Source organism: Eleutherodactylus coqui, chromosome 6, assembly GCF_035609145.1.
Source record: "Eleutherodactylus coqui strain aEleCoq1 chromosome 6, aEleCoq1.hap1, whole genome shotgun sequence".
NCBI lineage: Eukaryota > Metazoa > Chordata > Amphibia > Anura > Eleutherodactylidae > Eleutherodactylus > Eleutherodactylus coqui.
The window spans coordinates 217,166,623-217,187,134 of NC_089842.1; the positions used below are offsets into that span (position 1 = coordinate 217,166,623).

At 49.8% G+C, this 20,512-nt stretch overlaps 1 protein-coding gene across 4 annotated transcripts in view; it reads right to left on the bottom strand.

Annotated features, from left to right (window-relative positions):
• Positions 1 to 20,512, bottom strand: part of ARHGEF2 (Rho/Rac guanine nucleotide exchange factor 2) — a 116,528-nt gene that overhangs the window by 47,290 nt on the left and 48,726 nt on the right. Inside the window, exon 1 of one of the 4 annotated variants that reach the window (XM_066608728.1) lies at positions 14,392 to 14,611. The exons of the other annotated variants lie outside the window; for them this stretch is intronic. Within the exon in view, the coding sequence (XP_066464825.1) occupies positions 14,392 to 14,454 (63 nt within the window). The 5' untranslated portion in view covers positions 14,455 to 14,611. Of the gene's footprint in view, positions 1 to 14,391; positions 14,612 to 20,512 lie in introns of those variants that run through there. 4 annotated transcript variants of the gene reach the window in all.

The following is a 20,512-nucleotide window of genomic DNA, read 5'->3' on the forward strand; positions in this document are numbered from 1 at the left end:
TGGTGGGGGGATGTCCCCAGATGTAGAGCTGACAACGGGTCTGGTGGGGGGATGTCCCCAGGTGTAGACCTGACAACGGGGTCTGGTGGGGGGGGATGTCCTCAGGTGTAGAACTGACAACGGGGTCTGGCGGTGGGATGTCACCAACCAATCAGTACGGGACATCACTATCTGAAGCTCTCCTCCAGGAATGGAGGCAAATCCCTCCATACATCTATGGGGGTTTGTTGGAAGCAGCCAAGGAGGGTGACTGCAGTCATTGAGGCCAAAGGCGCCCAACGCCAAACTGAAAAATGTGAATAGAATCAAATCTCATCCCCTTCTATGTCCTAGTACTTCTGTCAGCACAAAAATAAAATCTAACAAAATTTATCCTGTGACTTTTTAGTTTTTTTTAACACTTCGAAATCAGTGTATTCCCTCCGGTTGTCGGGTGGGCACATCCAGACCCTTCCAGGTCGTGCCCAGTCCATCCCTATTCTGTGGAGCCGGTAACGTCCGGACGGCGCTGCATACGTATAGCGATCTAGAACTCTGTGCCATCTACCCCAGTGATAAGGCTAGTCCCCAGGGAATACATAGGACCATACGGGGCTGTGTGCCGGGAGTAATGATGGGTGTAGTAGTCATACAGAATTCCGCTGAGTGCAGCGCTGCAGGGTAAGTTGCCTTCCTGTCATGTTCCAGCGCTGTGAGTCATGCAGCTGGGTCGCTGGGTTTATATCATAATAGTCCGTGTAGTGTAACCGGCTCCACCAAATAACCAACAGTCCCCCAAAATGGGCGGAGCAACAATATAATGTGCAATACTCCATGATGCAATGTGAAATTATAGGCCCGAACCCTGCAGTTGCTCCACTCTGTTCTTGGCATTCATGACAACACTTCCTGAGTTCTGCAAGTTCAGTGTTGTCAGAGGAGCTTCATTATTCTAGCAGGACCCGATTTGACCATGGATGGGGACAGTTACCATAGTATCTACTGCTACTACATCTGTCATGGCAGCCATCCCCAGTACTAGGTTACTAGAGAAATGATACATTGACTAGGCCTTTGTTATGAGCGCGAGACCCTCCACACAGTAATGATGCCCCCTTAGTGCCCCCCAAGCAGTAATGATCCCCTCTTAGTGCCCCACACAGTAATAGTAACCCTTAGTACCTTCAGAGTAATGATCCCCTCATACTGTCCCACACACAGTAATAATGCCCCGTAGACAGTAATAATACGCCTTTGGTGCCCTCCACAGTAAGGATAGCTCCTTCACAAAGGATGCCCCTATACAGTATGATGCCCTCTGAGTGTTTGCTTCACAAGGGATGCCCCTACATAGTATACCTCCTTAGTGAACCTACCACAGTAGTGATGGCCCACATGGTAAAGATGTCCCCTTAGTGCCCTCTACACAGATGCCTCCTTTATAACCCCCTGCCACAGTATGATGCCCCCTTAATGCTGTCACCGTTGCCCTGAAACAGTAAAAATTTCCTTAGTGCCCCCACACAGAAAATGTGCCCCCAGTGATGCCCCGTTAGCGATCCTATGACGACTCCTTTATGACTCCCCATTACACTTACAAAGCTCATGTCCTGTTGTCCTCGTAAACGTGACCTTCCCACTTGGGACCCGCAGCCGCCGCACTGGGTCCGCCCCGGACGTAGAGTGCACCAATACAGCCCACGGCCCGGCAGTCTTGTATGCCAGGAGTCCTTACTAGACTGCAGTGAAAAATGGGAAAGGTCGGGTTTGAAATGACGATATGAGACATGAGCCAGACTTCCTGGGACAACACTTGGAATCCAGGACTGTCGGAGAAACTGGATAATGTGAAACTGGTAGAACAGGGAGTGTTATCGTGGGGACATATCAGTATTTCGCCTCATCCTATATGAGCTTGCACCAAATCAGTCACTAATAGATGAGATATTAAGAGCCCACAAGGCCATTTATATACTGACCTGCAGGAAGTCGGAGGGGCCTGCGCCCTCCTGCAACCTGATCTTTATTTATTTTACCTGCTTTACTCCCAGGCACTAAAACGTACATAACGAATCCCCTCAGGATGCATTCAGAACCAGGAAGTCGCTGTGCGTTATAAATATCTTCCCCTGAAAAATCACATATTCAGGCCGTTACTACATGGCTGCGAAAACTGCCTGAGATTTGTGTGTTGCGAGAATATCAAACCCTTATTTGTCCGGCATTGCGGTGCGGGAAAAAATATCCCGGCATGGCCTACCTCAGGGCATTTATTCGCAACGCTACGCCCGTTGTTTTCAATGGAGCCGGAAAACCCACCGCGCAGAACGTGAGGCGCACACGAGTGTGATGCGGGATGTCCCATTGAAAACAATGGAAAGCACTTGCCGGTCCTCTGAGGAACGCAACTTTACCAAAGTGACGGGATGCCTTACATCCGAAAGGAACATGGCACATGCACGAGCGCGATATCAGGCCGAGCATCACGCTCGCCTGTGGGAAATTAGCCTCATACATCTTGTACTTTGGGACTGCGGACACAGTCCTAATACGGAAACTCTGTTTTTCTTGGGTGAGAGGCCACAGGGACATTTATAAAGAATGAGGCCATTAAGCGGAGGTTCCCTTTTAAGGTCTGACTGGTTTTATTCCCCCCGACTGCCAGCAGGATGAGGCGGGAGCAGAACACGGTCCTTATAATGGACAATGGAGATTATAGGATGTATTTAGAGTGCTGCAACTCACATGTATGTGACCCTCCGGCCGGCATTCAATACATTAAATGGGTATATTCAGACAGGCGGTATATCTGCAGACGGATGTTGCACCAGTCTATGGGACCGTAGGAAGCGGTGAACACGCATTAGTATTGGTGTTCACTGTGGGTGGGTGGGGATGACTTCATTTGGGCTTTCTTGCGTTCTTTTTTTTAGCATGTGTGAAAATCACAAGAATGCAATGTAGTTTCCCAGAACACCATCCTGTTCCCCTCCATAATTGTCATCCATGTTTTGTCTCATGTGGATGCGCTGTGCAAAACTGTCATGTCAATTTTCTGTATGTATGTTGCACAGCTGCGGCATCTGAAGGGTTAACTCCCTAAAATCATTGCCTGTCAGCTCTGCTGCTGAATGTATCTATCCTACTGTGTCATGAGGTACAAGTGAGGTGATAAAAGCAAGTGTCATGTCAGAGAGCTGGAGTGGTTGTTGATGATCTTCCATCTGTCCATGCTGCTGGAGGACCCACAGTGATGCAGGGAAGCACCTTTAGCTTCTCTGTGTTGAAAATGGAGAAGGAGAGGCTCCCCATGTTGGAGCTGAGGATCTTCCCCGATCCACTGGAGAAACCACAGGGGCACAGGGAGACACCTCTGGTTTCCTTTTGTCTAATATGGGGGAGAAGGAGAGACATCCCTACCGCATGTGAAACGCATGAGAGAACGAGTGAGTCAGTAAATACCCCAGAATGAAAGAGCGAGCGTATTTACCCGGTCCACTAAAACAGTCCCCGGTCACCTGAGCGGATGATTACTACATATTACGCGTGTACTATACGCCCATGTGATAAGCAGTAACTTGCAGCCGCAAAAAAGATCCTAGCGTGTTCTGTTTTGTCATATATATGCGCTTGTGAGAACCCATTGTTTTCTATGGCTACGTATATACACGTGCCCAGACCCAATGTAATTGTATGCGCCATTGTGAACCAGGTGCAGTGTGCATAACGGCGTGCGTGACATATACGGTCCTGCGCAGTGCACTGGCGCGGCAGTAACCCGGGTCACTGCCCACTCCACAGTTGTAAAACCCTGTGTGACCCGCGCAGCTTTTCACGCTTACGGCCGTGTGAGCCCAGCCTTAGTCAGAACTAGGAATGGCACCTAAATATCCACCTTTCCACGTGCTTCTCAGTGGGTCGGCTGGTGGAGACCGAGGTGGCCGACCTACCTGTCGGGAAGGTGCTGGATGCAATTTGGGCAGGATCTGGGGAGCTGGATATAAGTGGAGCCTGTGGTCCGCCGCCGGGTGCCATACGTCACAGGTTGGTTACCATCGTACCCGTGAACCCCGTTTCCGTGACGTATGCAACCTGCTGTAGCGTGACCAATTTAAACCACGTCGCAGAGTTTTAGGATGGTGCAACTTACAACCAAAAGTCCAATATTTTTGGATTCTTTACAACTGTCGTGGCTGCATTATATCGCGACTCCATTAATCCTAAGATACGATCATACAGTGCGATCCATGTAACACCAGCATTGTTGTGCAGTACCGTGCCTACAGGAGCCCAGACCTCAGCTTCCTGAGAATGAGCAGAGGACTAGAACAATCCAGAGAGCCTGGCAGGATACAGAGAGCGCAGAGCGGCTGGAACAGAAATGCACAGACCACAGAAGAAAGTTACTTGTCAGGAAGGAAAGGGCAGGGCGCCATTCTGAGACGATTACATACTTGGTGCTCGCTATGATCACGGTGGACTTGTTACATGAATTTACTCCAAGGCTTTGATCTGAGACGGACGAACAGGCAGAATGACTGAAGTATTATAGACCCCCTCACTGGACCATTGCACCTGCGTCCACCGTGGCTGCCATTCTTCCCAGTACGAGGGTCTCCATTAGCCAGGAAGCGCTCGGCTATCTCCAGCAGACCCACTGAAATTAATGTAGCAACAATACGCATGTGTTACCACCGCTCCTTTCATTTAGGGGCCAGTGAGACCCCTGGTTTTGTGATTGGTGGATGTCCCTGCGGTCAGACCCCCACTGATCAGAACGTTATCAATATGGAATAAGTTCATTTTCTAGGACAATCTCTTTAAAGGTCTTGGGACCAAAATGCAAAAAACATTGAGTTACCCCCTACTATTACAATGAAGCAGAGGGAATTTTAGGGCTCCCTGAGGCTCTAGGGCCTGATGTCACAGCAACCTACGTACCCCCTATAGTTACTTTATAGTGGACACAGTGCTGTCTGTACGCTACCACACAGCGGGTAATGACTTACACATTTCAGCGGTGGATCCCAGGACGCTACAGGGATCACTATCTGCTGCAGAGGTGTCATAATACAGTCAGAAAATACTATATGGCATAGTGTTCATTATGTGAAGCAATGTCACAAAATACAGCGTATTATATTACATGTTACTACCTGTTATTACACACAAACTACAATACACTGATATTACAACTCTATGTCCTGGTGATCCGGTGTGTAGTACTGATCACTATAGTGACCTCTCACCAGTGATGTATATACAGTGATATCACTGCTCTATGTCCTGGTGATCCAGTGTGCAGTACCAATCACTATAGTGACCTCTCACCAGTGATGTATATACAGTGATATCACCGCTCTATGTCCTGGTGATCCGGTGTGTAGTACTGATCACTATAGTGACCTCTCACCAGTGATGTATATACAGTGATATCACTGCTCTATGTCCTGGTGATCCAGTGTGCAGTACCAATCACTATAGTGACCTCTCACCAGTGATATACTGTATATACAGTGATATCACCGCTCTATGTCCTGGTGATCCGGTGTGTAGTACTGATCACTATAGTGACCCCTCACCAGTGATGTAAATACAGTGATATCACTGCTGTATGTTCTGGTGATCCGGTGTGTAGTACTGATCACTATAGTGACCCCTCACCAGTGATGTATATACAGTGATATCACTGCTCTATGTCCTGGTGATCCGGTGTGTAGTACTGATCACTATAGTGAGCTCTCACCAGTGATGTATATACAGTGATATCACCGCTCTATGTCCTGGTGATCCGGTGTGTAGTACTGATCACTATAGTGACCTCTCATCAGTGATGTATATACAGTGAGGCCCTGGTGATCCGGTGTGTAGTACTGATCACTATAGTGACCTCTCACCAGTGATGTATATACAGTAATATCACTGCTCTATGTCCTGGTAATCCGGTGTGTAGTGACCCCTCACCAGTGAGATATATATACAGTGATATTACCGCTCTATGTCCTGATGATCTGGTGTGTAGTACTAATCAGTATAGTGACCCCTCACCAGTGATGTATATACAGTGATATCACTGCTCTATGTCCTGGTGATCTGGTGTATAGTACTGATCACTATAGTGACCTCTCACCAGTGATGTATATACAGTAATATCACCGCTCTATGTCCTGGTGATCCGGTATATAGTACTGATCACTATAGTGACCTCTCATCAGTGATATATATACAGTGATAACACTGCTCTATGTCCTGGTGATCCGGTGTGTAGTACTGATCACTATAGTGACCTCTCACCAGTGATGTATATACAGTGATATCACCGCTCTATGTCCTGGTGATCCGGTGTGTAGTACTGATCACTATAGTGACCTCTCACCAGTGATGTATATACAGTGATATCACCGCTCTATGTCCTGGTGATCCGGTGTGTAGTACTGATCACTATAGTGACCTCTCACCAGTGATGTATATACAGTGATATCACTGCTCTATGTCCTGGTGATCCGGTGTGTAGTACTGATCACTATAGTGACCCCTCACCAGTGATGTATATACAGTGATATCACTGTTCTATGTCCTGGTGATCCGGTGTGTAGTACTGATCACTATAGTGACCTCTAACCAGTGATATATATACACATTGATATCACTGCTCTATGTCCTGGTGATCCGGTGTGTAGTACTGATCACTATAGTGACCTCTCACCAGTGATGTATATACAGTGATATCACTGCTCTATGTCCTGGTGATCCGGTGTGTAGTACTGATCACTATAGTGACCCCTCACCAGTGATGTATATACAGTGATATCACTGTTCTATGTCCTGGTGATCCGGTGTGTAGTACTGATCACTATAGTGACCTCTAACCAGTGATATATATACACATTGATATCACTGCTCTATGTCCTGGTGATCCAGTGTGTAGTACTGATCACTACAGAAAATACATCATACTGTTACTGTCCATGAAGCCTATGTTATTTAATCTCCATCTGGATCGTCAGCTATACACACTGTAGAGACGTCTCAGTCAGCAGAGGGTTAATAATTAAGGCCTATAAATACAAATGTGGATAAATGATCTATCCTGCAAGCAATCAGTGGGCGATTCTATGCAGGCATTATTTTGGAAGACGAGTCCTTCTATCACTTCCCCTCTCCCCAGATGTAGCAGGATTACACAATGAGCTGCTGGATGTTGGGTCACAGGCGGTGAAACGTGTGACCAGTGACAGCTGCTTACAGTCATCTCTGCGCTGTCTGCGGCCTGGGAACATATCGTACAACACACCTCACCATAGCTCATGCTTTACTTGGGTGTATCAACATATATCACCATTGTCTGGTAAGAGATGGGTGTCCTTATCAACAGAACGGCTATCCACTCGCTGCAGCGGTGACATCACTGACAAAGCCGCCTGTCCACTCGCTAGAAAGCAGCGGTGACATCACTGGGAAAGCCGCCTGTCCACTCGCTAAAAAGCAGCGGTGACATTACTGAGAAAGCCGCCTGTCCACTTGCTAGAGAGCAGCAGTGACATCACTGAAAAAGACCTGTCCACTCGCTAGAGCGCAGCAGTGACATCACTGAAAAAGACCTGTCCACTCGCTAGAGAGCAGCAGTGACATCACTGAAAAAGACCTGTCCACTCGCTAGAGAGCAGCAGTGACATCACTGAAAAAGACCTGTCCACTCGCTAGGGAGTAGCGGGGACATCACCGAGAATGCCGCCTATATACTCCCTGGAAAGCAGTGGTAACATCACTGAGAAAGCTGCTTATCCAGTCACTAGAGAGCAGCGGGGACATCACTGAGAATGCCACCTATATACTCGCTAGAGAGCAGCGGTGACATCACCGGGAATGCAGCCTATCCACTCACTAGGGAGCTGTGACGTCATCAGTTTTCATGATCTTGCAGTGCAGCGGTATTGCTGATCTCAGGGTCTGGCCTTTTATACTACATGGATGCCCCCGTAGTCGGTCACCCGGATAACATTTGGCCTCTGTATTTCCTGGGTCTCCCCCTCACATCTCCCTCTACACCCCACCAAGTTTGAACAATGGCCATGTCCAATCACTTTTATGTCATAGAACAAAGGGAACTCAGTTGGGAAGGGATGAGGCGGGGTGGGGGATGCCTGGGGGGCAGGAGAAACCAACATGGCATTACACAGTTATTAAACAACAAAGGGTCCTGCATATCCTGGGGAGACTCAGGCGGGACTAGAACAATCGGTCTGACTGTCCACAACCACCATCAGTCCGTCAATACCGCGGCTATGTCATGTGGACTCTTCTGGAAGGGACCAAACCGAAAAATATGTGCAAATTCTTAAAGGAAGTGGCTCACCTATACATTGTGCTGTAAAGCGAGTGGCCTGCACAATGTGCGATGGTTTGCAGCACAACATATAGGTGAGGGACTTCCTGTAAGAACGGTTGATGCGATCGGGATGAGGTTCCAATTCTATCAGCGGACAGAACACTTCTGACACCGTGGGGTCAGATCATTGGGCCCGTTCACCCCTGCATGTGGCCTGATGATCAGGCAAATGGCCCATTATTGGTTGTTGGCAGCACATCTCCCTGTGTGACGGGGACCACTAACTCTATACTGAGATCTCAAGACCTTTTACACAACCTGATCATCAAGCAAGGATGACCGCCGGATCGTCACGTCGTGTAGAAGGTCGAATGATCATGGAGTAGGGATTCCAACTGCCACCTGTTATACAGCTCAGAGAGCAGCGGCGCGGGCAGATACCGAAGGGCTGTGTGGACAATGCAGCTCTGTATTGTGTCTGCACCTCCAAGGCTAAAGGAAATACAAGGAAAATCCCTCATTGTGCTTCACATCACTCGTTTCCATTACAGGATGTGGGAGGGAAAATATGGGAGAGCCCGGAGAGAAGATGGGAAAAGTCGTCCCGCTTCCTGCCTTATAGAACATCACTAATATAATGACGTGATCAGACATGAGAGCCGCACACCTTATACTACAGTGACATCATCTATTACTACTGACAACCAGCCTGTATATCATGTCTGAGAGGTAGTCACAGCTCCGCCCCCTGCTAATGACATCACTAATATAATGACAGGGGATCAGACATGAGAGACGCACACCTTATACTACAGTGACATCATCTATTACTACTGACAACCAGCCTGTATATCATGTCTGAGAGGTAGTCACAACCCCGCCCCCTGCTGATGACATCACTCATATAATGCTGTGTTGGTATATAGTGCCTGTGGGTTGTCAGAACACATGTAAGTTTCAGTACGATGAGTCCACATTATGCCGACTTGGGCAAAGTAGAAAAACGGGTAAAACAAGAGCCTCCAACCTCACACACCAGGCTGACCCAGAAGTGGTGAGGGAACCACCCCAAGTAGGTATCCGACCTGGTATCCTTAAGGCCTATTTAGACAAAGATTATCGCTCAAAAGATGTCTTTAGAGCAATAATCGTTCTGTCATTTACAGAGCAAGATGATCACTCAAACATCGAGCGATCACTTTGTGCTCCGAGCGGGGGATGCAGAAGACAAGCGGGGCCGGAGCACCCGGCTGTTGTACAGCTGAGCGCAGGATGCAGAACACAAGCGGGGTGGCCCGGCTTGTTTTCTGCATCCAGCTGTTCTCTGCTCAGAGTGCCCGGCTGTTATACAGCCGAGCGCTCCGAGTGGGGTATGAAGAACACAGCTGGACAGCTCTGTTCTTCATACCCCGCCTGTCTTCAGGGAGTGGGATACAGCTGAAACAATACTATCAGCTGTATACCGCTGTGAACTCCTGATAACTGATCGCTGATATTTCAGCATGCTAAAAGATCAGTGACGGCTTAACGAAAACTGCACGATGTCAGTGCAGATACACACAACGAGTATCGCTCGAAGGGCGGCTTTTGAGCGATAATCGTTGTTTCTAAATGGACCTTTAGAAGTCGATCTGTGTGATTCCATCCTCCCGTCCGGTTGGTGACACAGTTTTTCATTAGCTGGCTAATCAGTATGTGCCATTGTACCCCGTGACCTCAGTAGCTTGCAACATTTGGGGATTTCAGAGATCAAATGATATGCACAAACTCCAAGCCAGGTTTCTTGATGTGCTGCCATCCTCCAGCGCCCGCTCTACAGTGTCCTGGCATTCCCTTATCTCTACAAATAACTGGCATACTTGTCTGCGGACACTCATTACAGACCTATACCAGCAGACAGTACCACACAGACTAGGATTAGATACACGACTCAGCAGACAGTATCACACAGGAGGGGAAGAGATAGACAGCTCAGCAGACAGTATCACACAGGATAGGATTAGATACACGGCTCAGCAGACAGTATCACACAGGATAGGATTAGGTACACAGCTCAGCAGACAGCATCACACAGGATAGGATTGGGTACACGGCTCAGCAGACTGTATCACACAGGATAGGATTAGATACACAGCTCAGCAGACAGTATCACACATGATAGGGTTAGATACACGGCTCAGCAGACTGTATCACACAGGATAGGATTAGATACACAGCTCAGCAGACAGTATCACACAGGATAGGATTAGATACACAGCTCAGCAGACTGTATCACACAGGATAGGATTAGGTACACGGCTCAGCAGACTGTATCACACAGGATAGGATTAGGTACACGGCTCAGCAGACTGTATCACACAGGATAGGATTAGGTACACGGCTCAGCAGACAGTATCACACAGGATAGGATTAGGTACACGGCTCAGCAGACTGTATCACACAGGATAGGATTAGGTACACGGCTCAGCAGACTGTATCACACAGGATAGGATTAGGTACACGGCTCAGCAGACTGTATCACACAGGATAGGATTAGGTACACGGCTCAGCAGACAGTATCACACAGGGTAGGATTAGATACACAGCTCAGCAGACTGTCACACAGGATAGGATTAGATACATGGCTCAGCAGACTGTATCACACAGGAGAGGATTAGATACACGACTTAGCAGACTGTATCACACACGATAGGATTAGATACACGGCTCAGCAGACAGTATCACACAGGGTAGGATTAGATACACAGCTCAGCAGACTGTCACACAGGATAGGATTAGATACATGGCTCAGCAGACTGTATTACACAGGAGAGGATTAGATACACGACTCAGCAGACTGTATCACACACGATAGGATTAGATACACAGCTCAGCAGACAGTATCACACACGATAGGATTAGATACACGGCTCAGCAGCACCTTGATTGTGTGATTTTTTTTTAATACCACCATCTAGTTTCTGGGTATCACATTATGGCGTCACCCCTGTGATTCACCCTCAGCAGCGCCCACTAATTACCAGTGAAGTTACTCATTAGAGTGTGTGGAAACATGCCACTAGATGACTACGCCCCATCGCTCTGTCTGTCTATCCCCCCCAGCAGAGGGTCACATAACCCGTCCCCTAGGACAGTCTGTTGTATCACAGCGTGTGAAATCAGAGTTACACATGTAACATGTAACATGTGCCCAAGAGCTGCTGCCCCCACTGACAGATTACAGGGGGAGGGGGCGCTCCTGGCTTCCTGCTCTTTGACAAGGGACCCCAATTCTTTTCTCTGTGAAGTTCTGTAAGAGGCGGCGGTGCGGCCCCCCGGCACATGACCACAATGACTTTCACAACTCCAAGATGAAATATCAAATTCCAAGCGAATAAAAAATACTTTCCAACGCAAATTCCAAAACTAAAAAAAGCAAAACAGGCGGTCACCGCCCCCCTCTCTCCCATGGAGGGTGTACAGACACTGCTATACAGAGCCCACATAATGGTGCCAAGATAACACTGCCATATACAGCCTATATAATAATACCGACATATGGTGCCAAGATAACACTGCCATTTACAGCCTATATAATAATACCTCCATACAGTACCAAGATAATACTGTCAAATAACACCCACACAATACCCCCATGTAGTGCCAGAATAATATTGCTGTAGAGACCATATATTCCCATATTGTATCACGATAACACTGCCATACAGAGCCCATATAATACCTTCACATAGTGCCCACATAATTATAATTCCATCCACATGAAAGCACTCATATAATAATGCCATATACTTCCGTTATAATACGGCCATATAGTTCTCTGGTGATACCACCATGCACTGTTAAATGATACTTGTAATATTACATCCTTAGGGCCCCTAAATCACAGGAGCCCTGGACAACTGCTAGCTTTACTAAACCCCTACAAAACCAGGCAGTCCGCACCACACTGATGGCTGCTAACGTATGCAAGTTATCGGACACAACCGTACGCCCACCATGTACAAACATTTGTGCATGGAAAGGGGAAGTTCACTCAACAGCTTACTTAATTTAACCCTGTCCTAACCACACTCAGGATGCAGTAATGGGGGAAGGAGGGGTGTAATGAAGGGGTGCAGAATTTTTAAGCACCCCAGACTACAATAACGTGGAACGCAGCAACGCAGACTAGTAATCTGGAAACACAAGTTCTAACAGCACAGCGCTGCTTATCTGAGTGCGCAGCTGTCCTCCCAGCACAACCACAAACTAAATCTCACAACACCCCGTCCAGCACTTCCTCCTCAACACTTCTGGCCGTGACCTGATCTCACAGCAAACGTATCCACCTCCCATGTCTCAAAGCCACAGACACATGACTGCGCGCACAATACGCACATCAAACCAATCATCTGACGACCCAGCCGCCCGTCCGCCGACCGACCTGACGACCCAGCCGCCCGTCCGCCGACCGCCCCCACGACCCGTCCGCCGACCGCCCCGACGACCCGTCCGCCGACCGACCCGACGACCCGTCCGCCGACCGACCCGACGACCCGTCCGCCGACCGTCCCGACGACCGACCCGACGACCCAGCCGCCCGTCCGCCCGCCGACCCGACGACCCAGCCGCCCGTCCGCCGGCCGACCGACCCGACGACCCAGCCGCCCGTCCGCCGGCCGACCGACCCGACGACCCAGCCGCCCGTCCGCCGACCGACCCAGCCGCCCGTCCGCCGACCGACCCGACGACCCAGCCGCCCGTCCGCCGACCGACCCGACGACCCAGCCGCCCGTCCGACGACCGACCCGACGACCCAGCCGCCCGTCCGACGACCGACCCGACGACCCAGCCGCCCGTCCGCCGACCGACCCGACGACCCAGCTACCCATCCACCAGCCGACCCAGCTACCCGTCCACCGACCAGACAACCCAGCCACCGTCCACTGACCCGAAAACCCAGCCGTACTTCACATCTATCCAAAATTTAAAAAAAAGACTAACTTGACAGCACAGCCTTCCGAGTCTCCGGCCTCTGACCTGACAACTCAGTTGTCCACCTGTGTCCAACGTCTAATTGTCACCTCATGAACCAAACATGTAAAGTCCTATCGGAGCGAAGCCCGTTCTGCTGTGTTGGCTTCTGTGACACCTCAGCAGCCCAGATTCTAACAAAGAGGGACTAGAGGTCCTGGATTTATGGTAGCCGGCTCGTTATTACGCCTCTCGTTACATATTTAGCAGCAGGCAGCGCTCGCTGTACATGCGCTCTGCCGCAAAACCCAAGAGATGTCACAAAAACATCCGATTACATTACTAGACTCAACTAGAACTATTTATTTATTTTTTTTTTTTTTTTAAAGTTGATAAGAGGATAGAAGACTCTGAGATCGGCACGCGGCTCCCCAGATCGGCACACGGCTCCCCAGATCGGCACACGGCTCCCCAGATCGGCACACGGCTCCCCAGATCGGCACACGGCTCCCCGTACCAGCAACGAGATACCAGATACTATAGCGGTTAACCCCGTCACCACCATCAGCCCCCCTGCTTGGCGAGCAGACAACAAAAGAACATCAGAACTGCATGTAGACCCGAGTCCTGAAATAAAAGTATCTGCCCCTTGTCATCAGTGTTCACCGCACATGGCAGGCAGGAAATCGCAGATCCCTTTGGGGGATTTTGCTGTTAGAGCCGCGCTGCAGCCACATGGCATGAAAGAAGGGCAGGTAAAGCGTGGTTTGGAGTGCCAGCGGGTAGTCGGAAAACCCCGAGACAAAACTGGTCCAACCGCAGCACAAATGGCCTTAAGTCTTCGAGAGACACTGCGGTGCCCAACCTCTGCTCAAATTCCTTTCTTTGGCACAGCTGGTGCCTTAACCCTCTGAGGGCTTTATACCCATTGGGCAATGATACGCCGTGACAGATGGCAATTCTGACCTATGCACAAGGTGGAACAATGGAAGCGCAAGACGGAATCCCCTCTACCCAAAACCCATCTGGATTTTTTTTTTTGTCCTGTGGGGACCCACCCTTCCTGCGAACCACCAAACCTCATCCGCCAAGTGCATCCCTACCGCCCGCAGGAGACAAAAGGCACCAACCTTCGAGGCTATCTCCTTAGACCGGTCTGTACGAGCTCTGGAGAAAGGCTCTATCCGAGACATATCCTCTGGAAGCTGCTTTTTAGGATCGGGCGGCTCCTCTCTTTGCCCCCCTCCAGTTTTCTTCAATCAGTGGAGTTTCAGTACCTCTTTGCCCAGATGAGACGGAGCTCACGCTGCCAGTGTGCATCTAGTCACAGGAAGTCACAGCCTCTGCTAGCACAATTCAAAACCAAACCCCTCCACCCCCAGCTCCCAAACCAGACCTTCCCATCCCATTACAGCAAGCAGAGGAGGGGTGCGGGGCGGAGGAGGGGGCAGCGCACAGTGCAGCTGTTGTGGACTATTATTCCTCCATTAACCCTCTAGAGATGACAAAGTGGTGGCACACACAAGGCGCCGCTTGTGCCCCGAAAACCCAACTTTACCCTCTAGCAAAACCGACCGTCGGGCAACCTTCTACCACTGCAATTGTGGCTTTGGTTTGCAACAGTTAACACCGAATGAATAATTGTCCACCATGTGGAAAAATAAAACACATCCGCCTATAGAAAGGGAATAAACTGTAGAACTAAAAATATACAATGTGTCACAAACAGGAATTGTGCAAAAGCGCTACTGTGTTTCCTGTGGGGAAAAAGTATCAGAGCGGCGTGCGATAGTTGCTACATTTATCACTCCGTTAGAAATTTCATGATAAAGCTAGGACTAGACCAAGGCTTTGTTCACACGGCATCTAATACAGAAAGTCCTCCCACCTTCTTACATGTTGTGGCCTTGTGCCCCCATCATTCTGCACTCAGTACCCCATAATGACAACAAAATCGTAGAAATATTTGTACATCTTTTAAAAGCGACAAACTCCTATTCTGCAGTGACATAAGTATTTACACCCCTGTACTCAGCACTTAGGTGAAGCCCCGATGGCAGTGATTCCAGCCTCCAGTCTTCTTGGGGATGATGCCACAAGGTTTGCACTCCTGAATTTGGGGGTTTTCTGCCCTCTGTTACGTTGGATGCGGGCCGTCTGTGGACAGCCATTGTCAGGTCTCTCCAGAGATGTCCCATTGGGTTCAGGGCCCTGGCCAGGCCACTGAATGACATTCACAGAGTTGTCCCTCTGGTGTTGTCTTGGCTGGGGTCTTAGGTCATTGTCTTGTGGGTAGGCGGCCCTTCTGCCCAGTCTGAGGTCCCTTGTGCTCTGGACCAGGTTCTCATTATCTCTGTACTTTGCCCCATTCAACTTTCCCTCCTCTCTGACCGTTCTCCCTTCCACCAACAAGATGCTCCACCACCAGGCTTCACTGTAGAGATGGTATTGGCAGGTGATGAGCAGCGCCTGGTTTCCATTCCCCCTGACCGGCCTCCATTGCCTCAGCATGATGCTCCACCATCAGGCTTCACTGTAGGGAAGGTATTGGGCAGGTGATGAGCGGCGCCTGGTTTCCCTCCACCATGAACGCTCTCCCCTTCACCAGCATGATGCTCCACCACCAGGTGTCACTGTAGGGATGGTATTGGGCGATGATGAGCGGTACCTGGTTTCCATCTACCCTGACTGGTCATCCCTTCCCAAGCATGATGCTCCACCACCAGGCTTCACTGTAGGGATGGTATTGGGCAGGTGATGAGCGGCGCCTGGTTTCCCTCCACCATGAACGCTCTCCCCTTCACCAGCATGATGCTCCACCAGCAGGCTTCACTGTAGGGATGGTATTGGCAGGTAATGAGCAGCGCCCGGTTTCCATCCACTCTGACTGGTCTCCCCTCACCCAGCATGATGCTCCACCACCAGGCTTCACTGTAGGGATCGTATTGGGCAGGTGATGAGCGGTGCCTGGTTTCCATCTACCCTGACTGGTCATCCCTTCCCCAGCATGATGCTCCACCACCAGGCTTCACTGTATGGATGGTATTGGGCAGGTGATGAGGGGCGCCTGGTTTCCCTCCACCGTGACCCGTCTCCCCTCCCCCAGCATGATGCTCCACTACCAGGCTTTACTATAAGGGTGGTATTGGGTAGGTGATGAGGGGCGCCTGGATTCCATCCACCTTGACCGGCCTCCCATGCCTCAGCATGATACTCCACCACCAAGCTTCACTGTAGGGATGGTATTGGACAGCTGATGAGCGGTGCCTGGTTTCCCTCCACCCTGACCGGCCTCCCCTCAACTAGCATGATGCACCACCACCAGGCTTCACTGTAGGGATGGTATTGGGCAAGTGATGAGCGTCACCTGGTTTCCATTCACCTTGACCGGCCTCCCATGCCTCAGCATGATGCTCCACCACCAGGCTTCACTGTAGGGATGGTATTGGGCAGGTGATGAGCGGTGCCTGGTTTCCATCTACCCTGACTGGTCATCCCTTCCCCAGCATGATGCTCCACCACCAGGCTTCACTGTATGGATGGTATTGGGTAGGTGATGAGGGGCGCCTGGTTTCCCTCCACCGTGACCCGTCTCCCCTCCCCCAGCATGATGCTCCACCACCAGGCTTTACTATAAGGGTGGTATTGGGTAGGTGATGAGGGGCGCCTGGATTCCATCCACCTTGACCGGCCTCCCATGCCTCAGCATGATGCTCCACCACCAAGCTTCACTGTAGGGATGGTATTGGACAGCTGATGAGCGGTGCCTGGTTTCCCTCCACCCTGACCGGCCTCCCCTCAACTAGCATGATGCACCACTACAAGGCTTCACTGTAGGGATGGTATTGGGCAAGTGATGAGCGTCACCTGGTTTCCATTCACCTTGACCGGCCTCCCATGCCTCAGCATGATGCTCCACCACCAAGCTTCACTGTAGGGATGGTATTGGACAGCTGATGAGCGGTGCCTGGTTTCCCTCCACCCTGACCGGCCTCGCCTCACCCAGCATGATGCACCACCACCAGGCTTCACTGTAGGGATGGTATTGGGCAAGTGATGAGCATCACCTGGTTTCCATTCACCTTGACTGGCCTCCCATGCCTCAGCATGATGCTCCACCACCAGGCTTTATTGTAGGGATGGTATTGGACAGCTGATAAGCTGTGCCTGGTTTCCCTCCACCCTGACCGGTCTCCCCTCCCCCAGCATGATGCACCACCACCATTAGGCTGCACTGTAGAGATGGTATTGAACAGGTGATAAGCGGCGCCTGGTTTCTTCCAGACAGAAGGTTTAGAGGCCATAAAGTTCCATTTTGGTGCCATCACAGCAGAGAATCTTTTATCCTGCAGTCTGAGAGCCTTTAGGGTCTTTTCAGTAACTCCGGGGGCTTCCATGTGTCTTACTGAGGGGGCTTCTTTCTGGCTCCTCCACCGTAAAGCCCAGATTGGTGGAGGCTGCAGGGATGGTCGTCCTTCTGGAAGTTTCTACCATCTGCACACAGGGTCTTTGGAGCTCAGCCAGAGTGATCGTTGGGTTCCTGGTTACCTCTCTTATCGAGGCCCTTCTCGCCCTTAGTTTGGGGGTGGGGGCGGGGGCGGCTCTAGGAAGAGTCCTGGTTGTTCTTCCATGTAAGTATTATGGAGGCCGCTGGGATCTTGGGAACTTTCAGGGCAGCAGAGATGTGTTTGTGGCTTCTCCAGATCTGCACCTCCACACAATCCTGTCTCTGAGCTCTACAGGCAGTTCTCTCCTCCTCCTTGGTTTTGGCTCTGATATGCATTGTGAGCGGTGAGACATTATATAAACAAGGGGGTCTTTTATGTCCAGTCAGATGAATTTACAGCAGGTGACTCCAATAAAGGTGTAGAATCATTTTAGAGATGATCAAAAGGAATGTGAGACCCAAAGGGTGTGAATACTTATGTCAGGGCAAAATGGGAGTTTTTCATTTTTACAAAATGTACAACGATTTCTTCTGTTCTGTTGTCACTTTGTTATTATGGGGTACCGAGTGCAGAATGATGGGGGGCACAAGGCCACAATGGTTACATGTAAAAAAAAAAGTGAAAGAGTGTGAAGACTTTCCAGACTCTCTGTAGTTGGAGTTGGGTCGTGTGAAGCAACCTCCCGTCATTACGACAAACCAGTCACGGAAAATGCAGAACTATTGGAGGTTTGGTCGCAGGTAGAACGTTTGCCACAACTTTGGCTGTACAGTCCTGTCTAGTAAAACACCTGAAGGCACGTCTGGAGACGAACGGCCCCCCGCTAGGGTATATTCACACGGCGGAATCTGACACACAATTTTCTGTGTTGATTCCAACTCTAAAAACTGTGGCAGAAATCTGCAGCCGATATGTAGATTTCTGCCGCCCCAAATGTCTGGCCGCGGATCTACATGAAGACTTAGCCCTTCTCAATGAAGAAAGCCGCATACGGAACTCGCGACGTGGAATCTGCTTCAAGGAGTACAAACAACAGCGCGATTTGCTGTTGAAAGTAACAGGATGCGGATATGATAGAATCAGCGCGGAATCCACATGAAATCCATAGCAAAAACTTCCACTTCTAGTCAGTCAGGTCCGCTAGCCTCCGTTGGGCAGCCGTCTTGTTTGCCACCTTCAGAGGGTAAAGCGCAACAGAAAGTAATAACACCGGTGTGAAGTCGTTGATTAATCATTGATCCGTTTACACCAGGGTTGGTGGTGCTCCAACCATGTAGTGGCTGCTGCTTGTAACTGCAGGTGCAGCTGTCACTGCTTCTAAAGAGACCCCATCCTGCAATTACAAGCGTTGGCCACTACGCAGGGCTGGAGCAGCGGCTTCCACTCTGACCCCTGTGTATTGTGGTGCTGACAGAGGAGGCCCAATCAGCTTATGCTCCAGAGTAGTGGACTCCAACCAATTAACTATGAGCTATGCCAAGGATGCCCCATCAGTAGCATTTCCGTGGAAAACCCCTTTAAGGGCATGTTCACACATGGTGAAAATGCTGCAGATTTCTATGTCAAAAACTGGGCCATCAGTGTGGATACTGACCCCGAATCATATGTAGATACGCAGCCAACCTCAGCCTGCTCAAAAGCCTCCACGCACCTGGGAATACTGCACGCCGTCAGTCCCAAAGGAGCAGTGCGCACCGTCACCCCACACAGCTACCGCGTGCAGCCACTAGTCAGATGATGCCACTTTCACCTCACCTGACCAGCGGCAGCGCCCAGCAGCCAGGAGGTTTTTTTTCTTATTTATGATTCATTCGCCCACGGGCAGCAATGTGCTTATTGCTCCGAAAACCCCTTTAGTGTTTCCCCAGGAGGAAAGAGTTGGGCAGCAATCACAAAAAGTTGAAATTTGTCTAAAAGGTTTGCCCTCCGTATTGAGATTACTAAATAAGCCGTCACTACGGGGTGTATGATGAAGACAGGCTCCTACATGTACATATATTATTACACGGGTGACAAAATGTAACTGACTAAGTAAGAAAAAAAAACTGAGGAAAACCAGAAAAATATTTGAAAAATAATCGTAAAGACAGAAACAGTTAAAATCTTAAACTACTGAAATATGGCAATAATTGCACAGTCATTAGTACACCGTGAATATACTGCATCACCTGTACTGTGAGAGCCGCACTACAGGAGGGGCTTACAGACCGCAGCAGCACTGGAGTTCTCTACTGTCCCCCAAGTATCAGCGTGTCATTATCCCGTCCCCCAAGTATCAGCGTGTCATTATCCCGTCCCCCAAGTATCAGCGTGTCATTATCCTGTGCGCCAAGTATCAGTGTGTCATTATCCTGTCCCCCAAGTATCAGCCTGTCATTATCCTGTCCCCCAAGTGTCAGCGTGTCATTATCCCGTCCCCCAAGTATCAGCCTGTTATTATCCTGTCCCCCAAGTATCAGCGTGTCATTATCCTGTCCCCCAAGTATCAGTGTGTCATTATCCTGTCCCCCAAGTATCAGCGTGTTATTATCCTGTCCCCCAAGTATCAGCGTGTCATTATCCTGTCCCCCAAGTATCAGCGTGTCATTATCCTGTCCCCCAAGTATCAGTGTGTCATTATCCTGTCCCCCAAGTATCAGCGTGTCATTATCCTGTCCCCCAAGTATCAGCGTGTCATTATCCTGTCCCCCAAGTATCAGCATGTCATTATCCTGTCCCCCAAGTATCAGTGTGTCATTATTCCGTCCCCCAAGTTTTAGCGTGTCATTATCCTGTCCCTCAAGTATCAGCGTGTCATTATCCT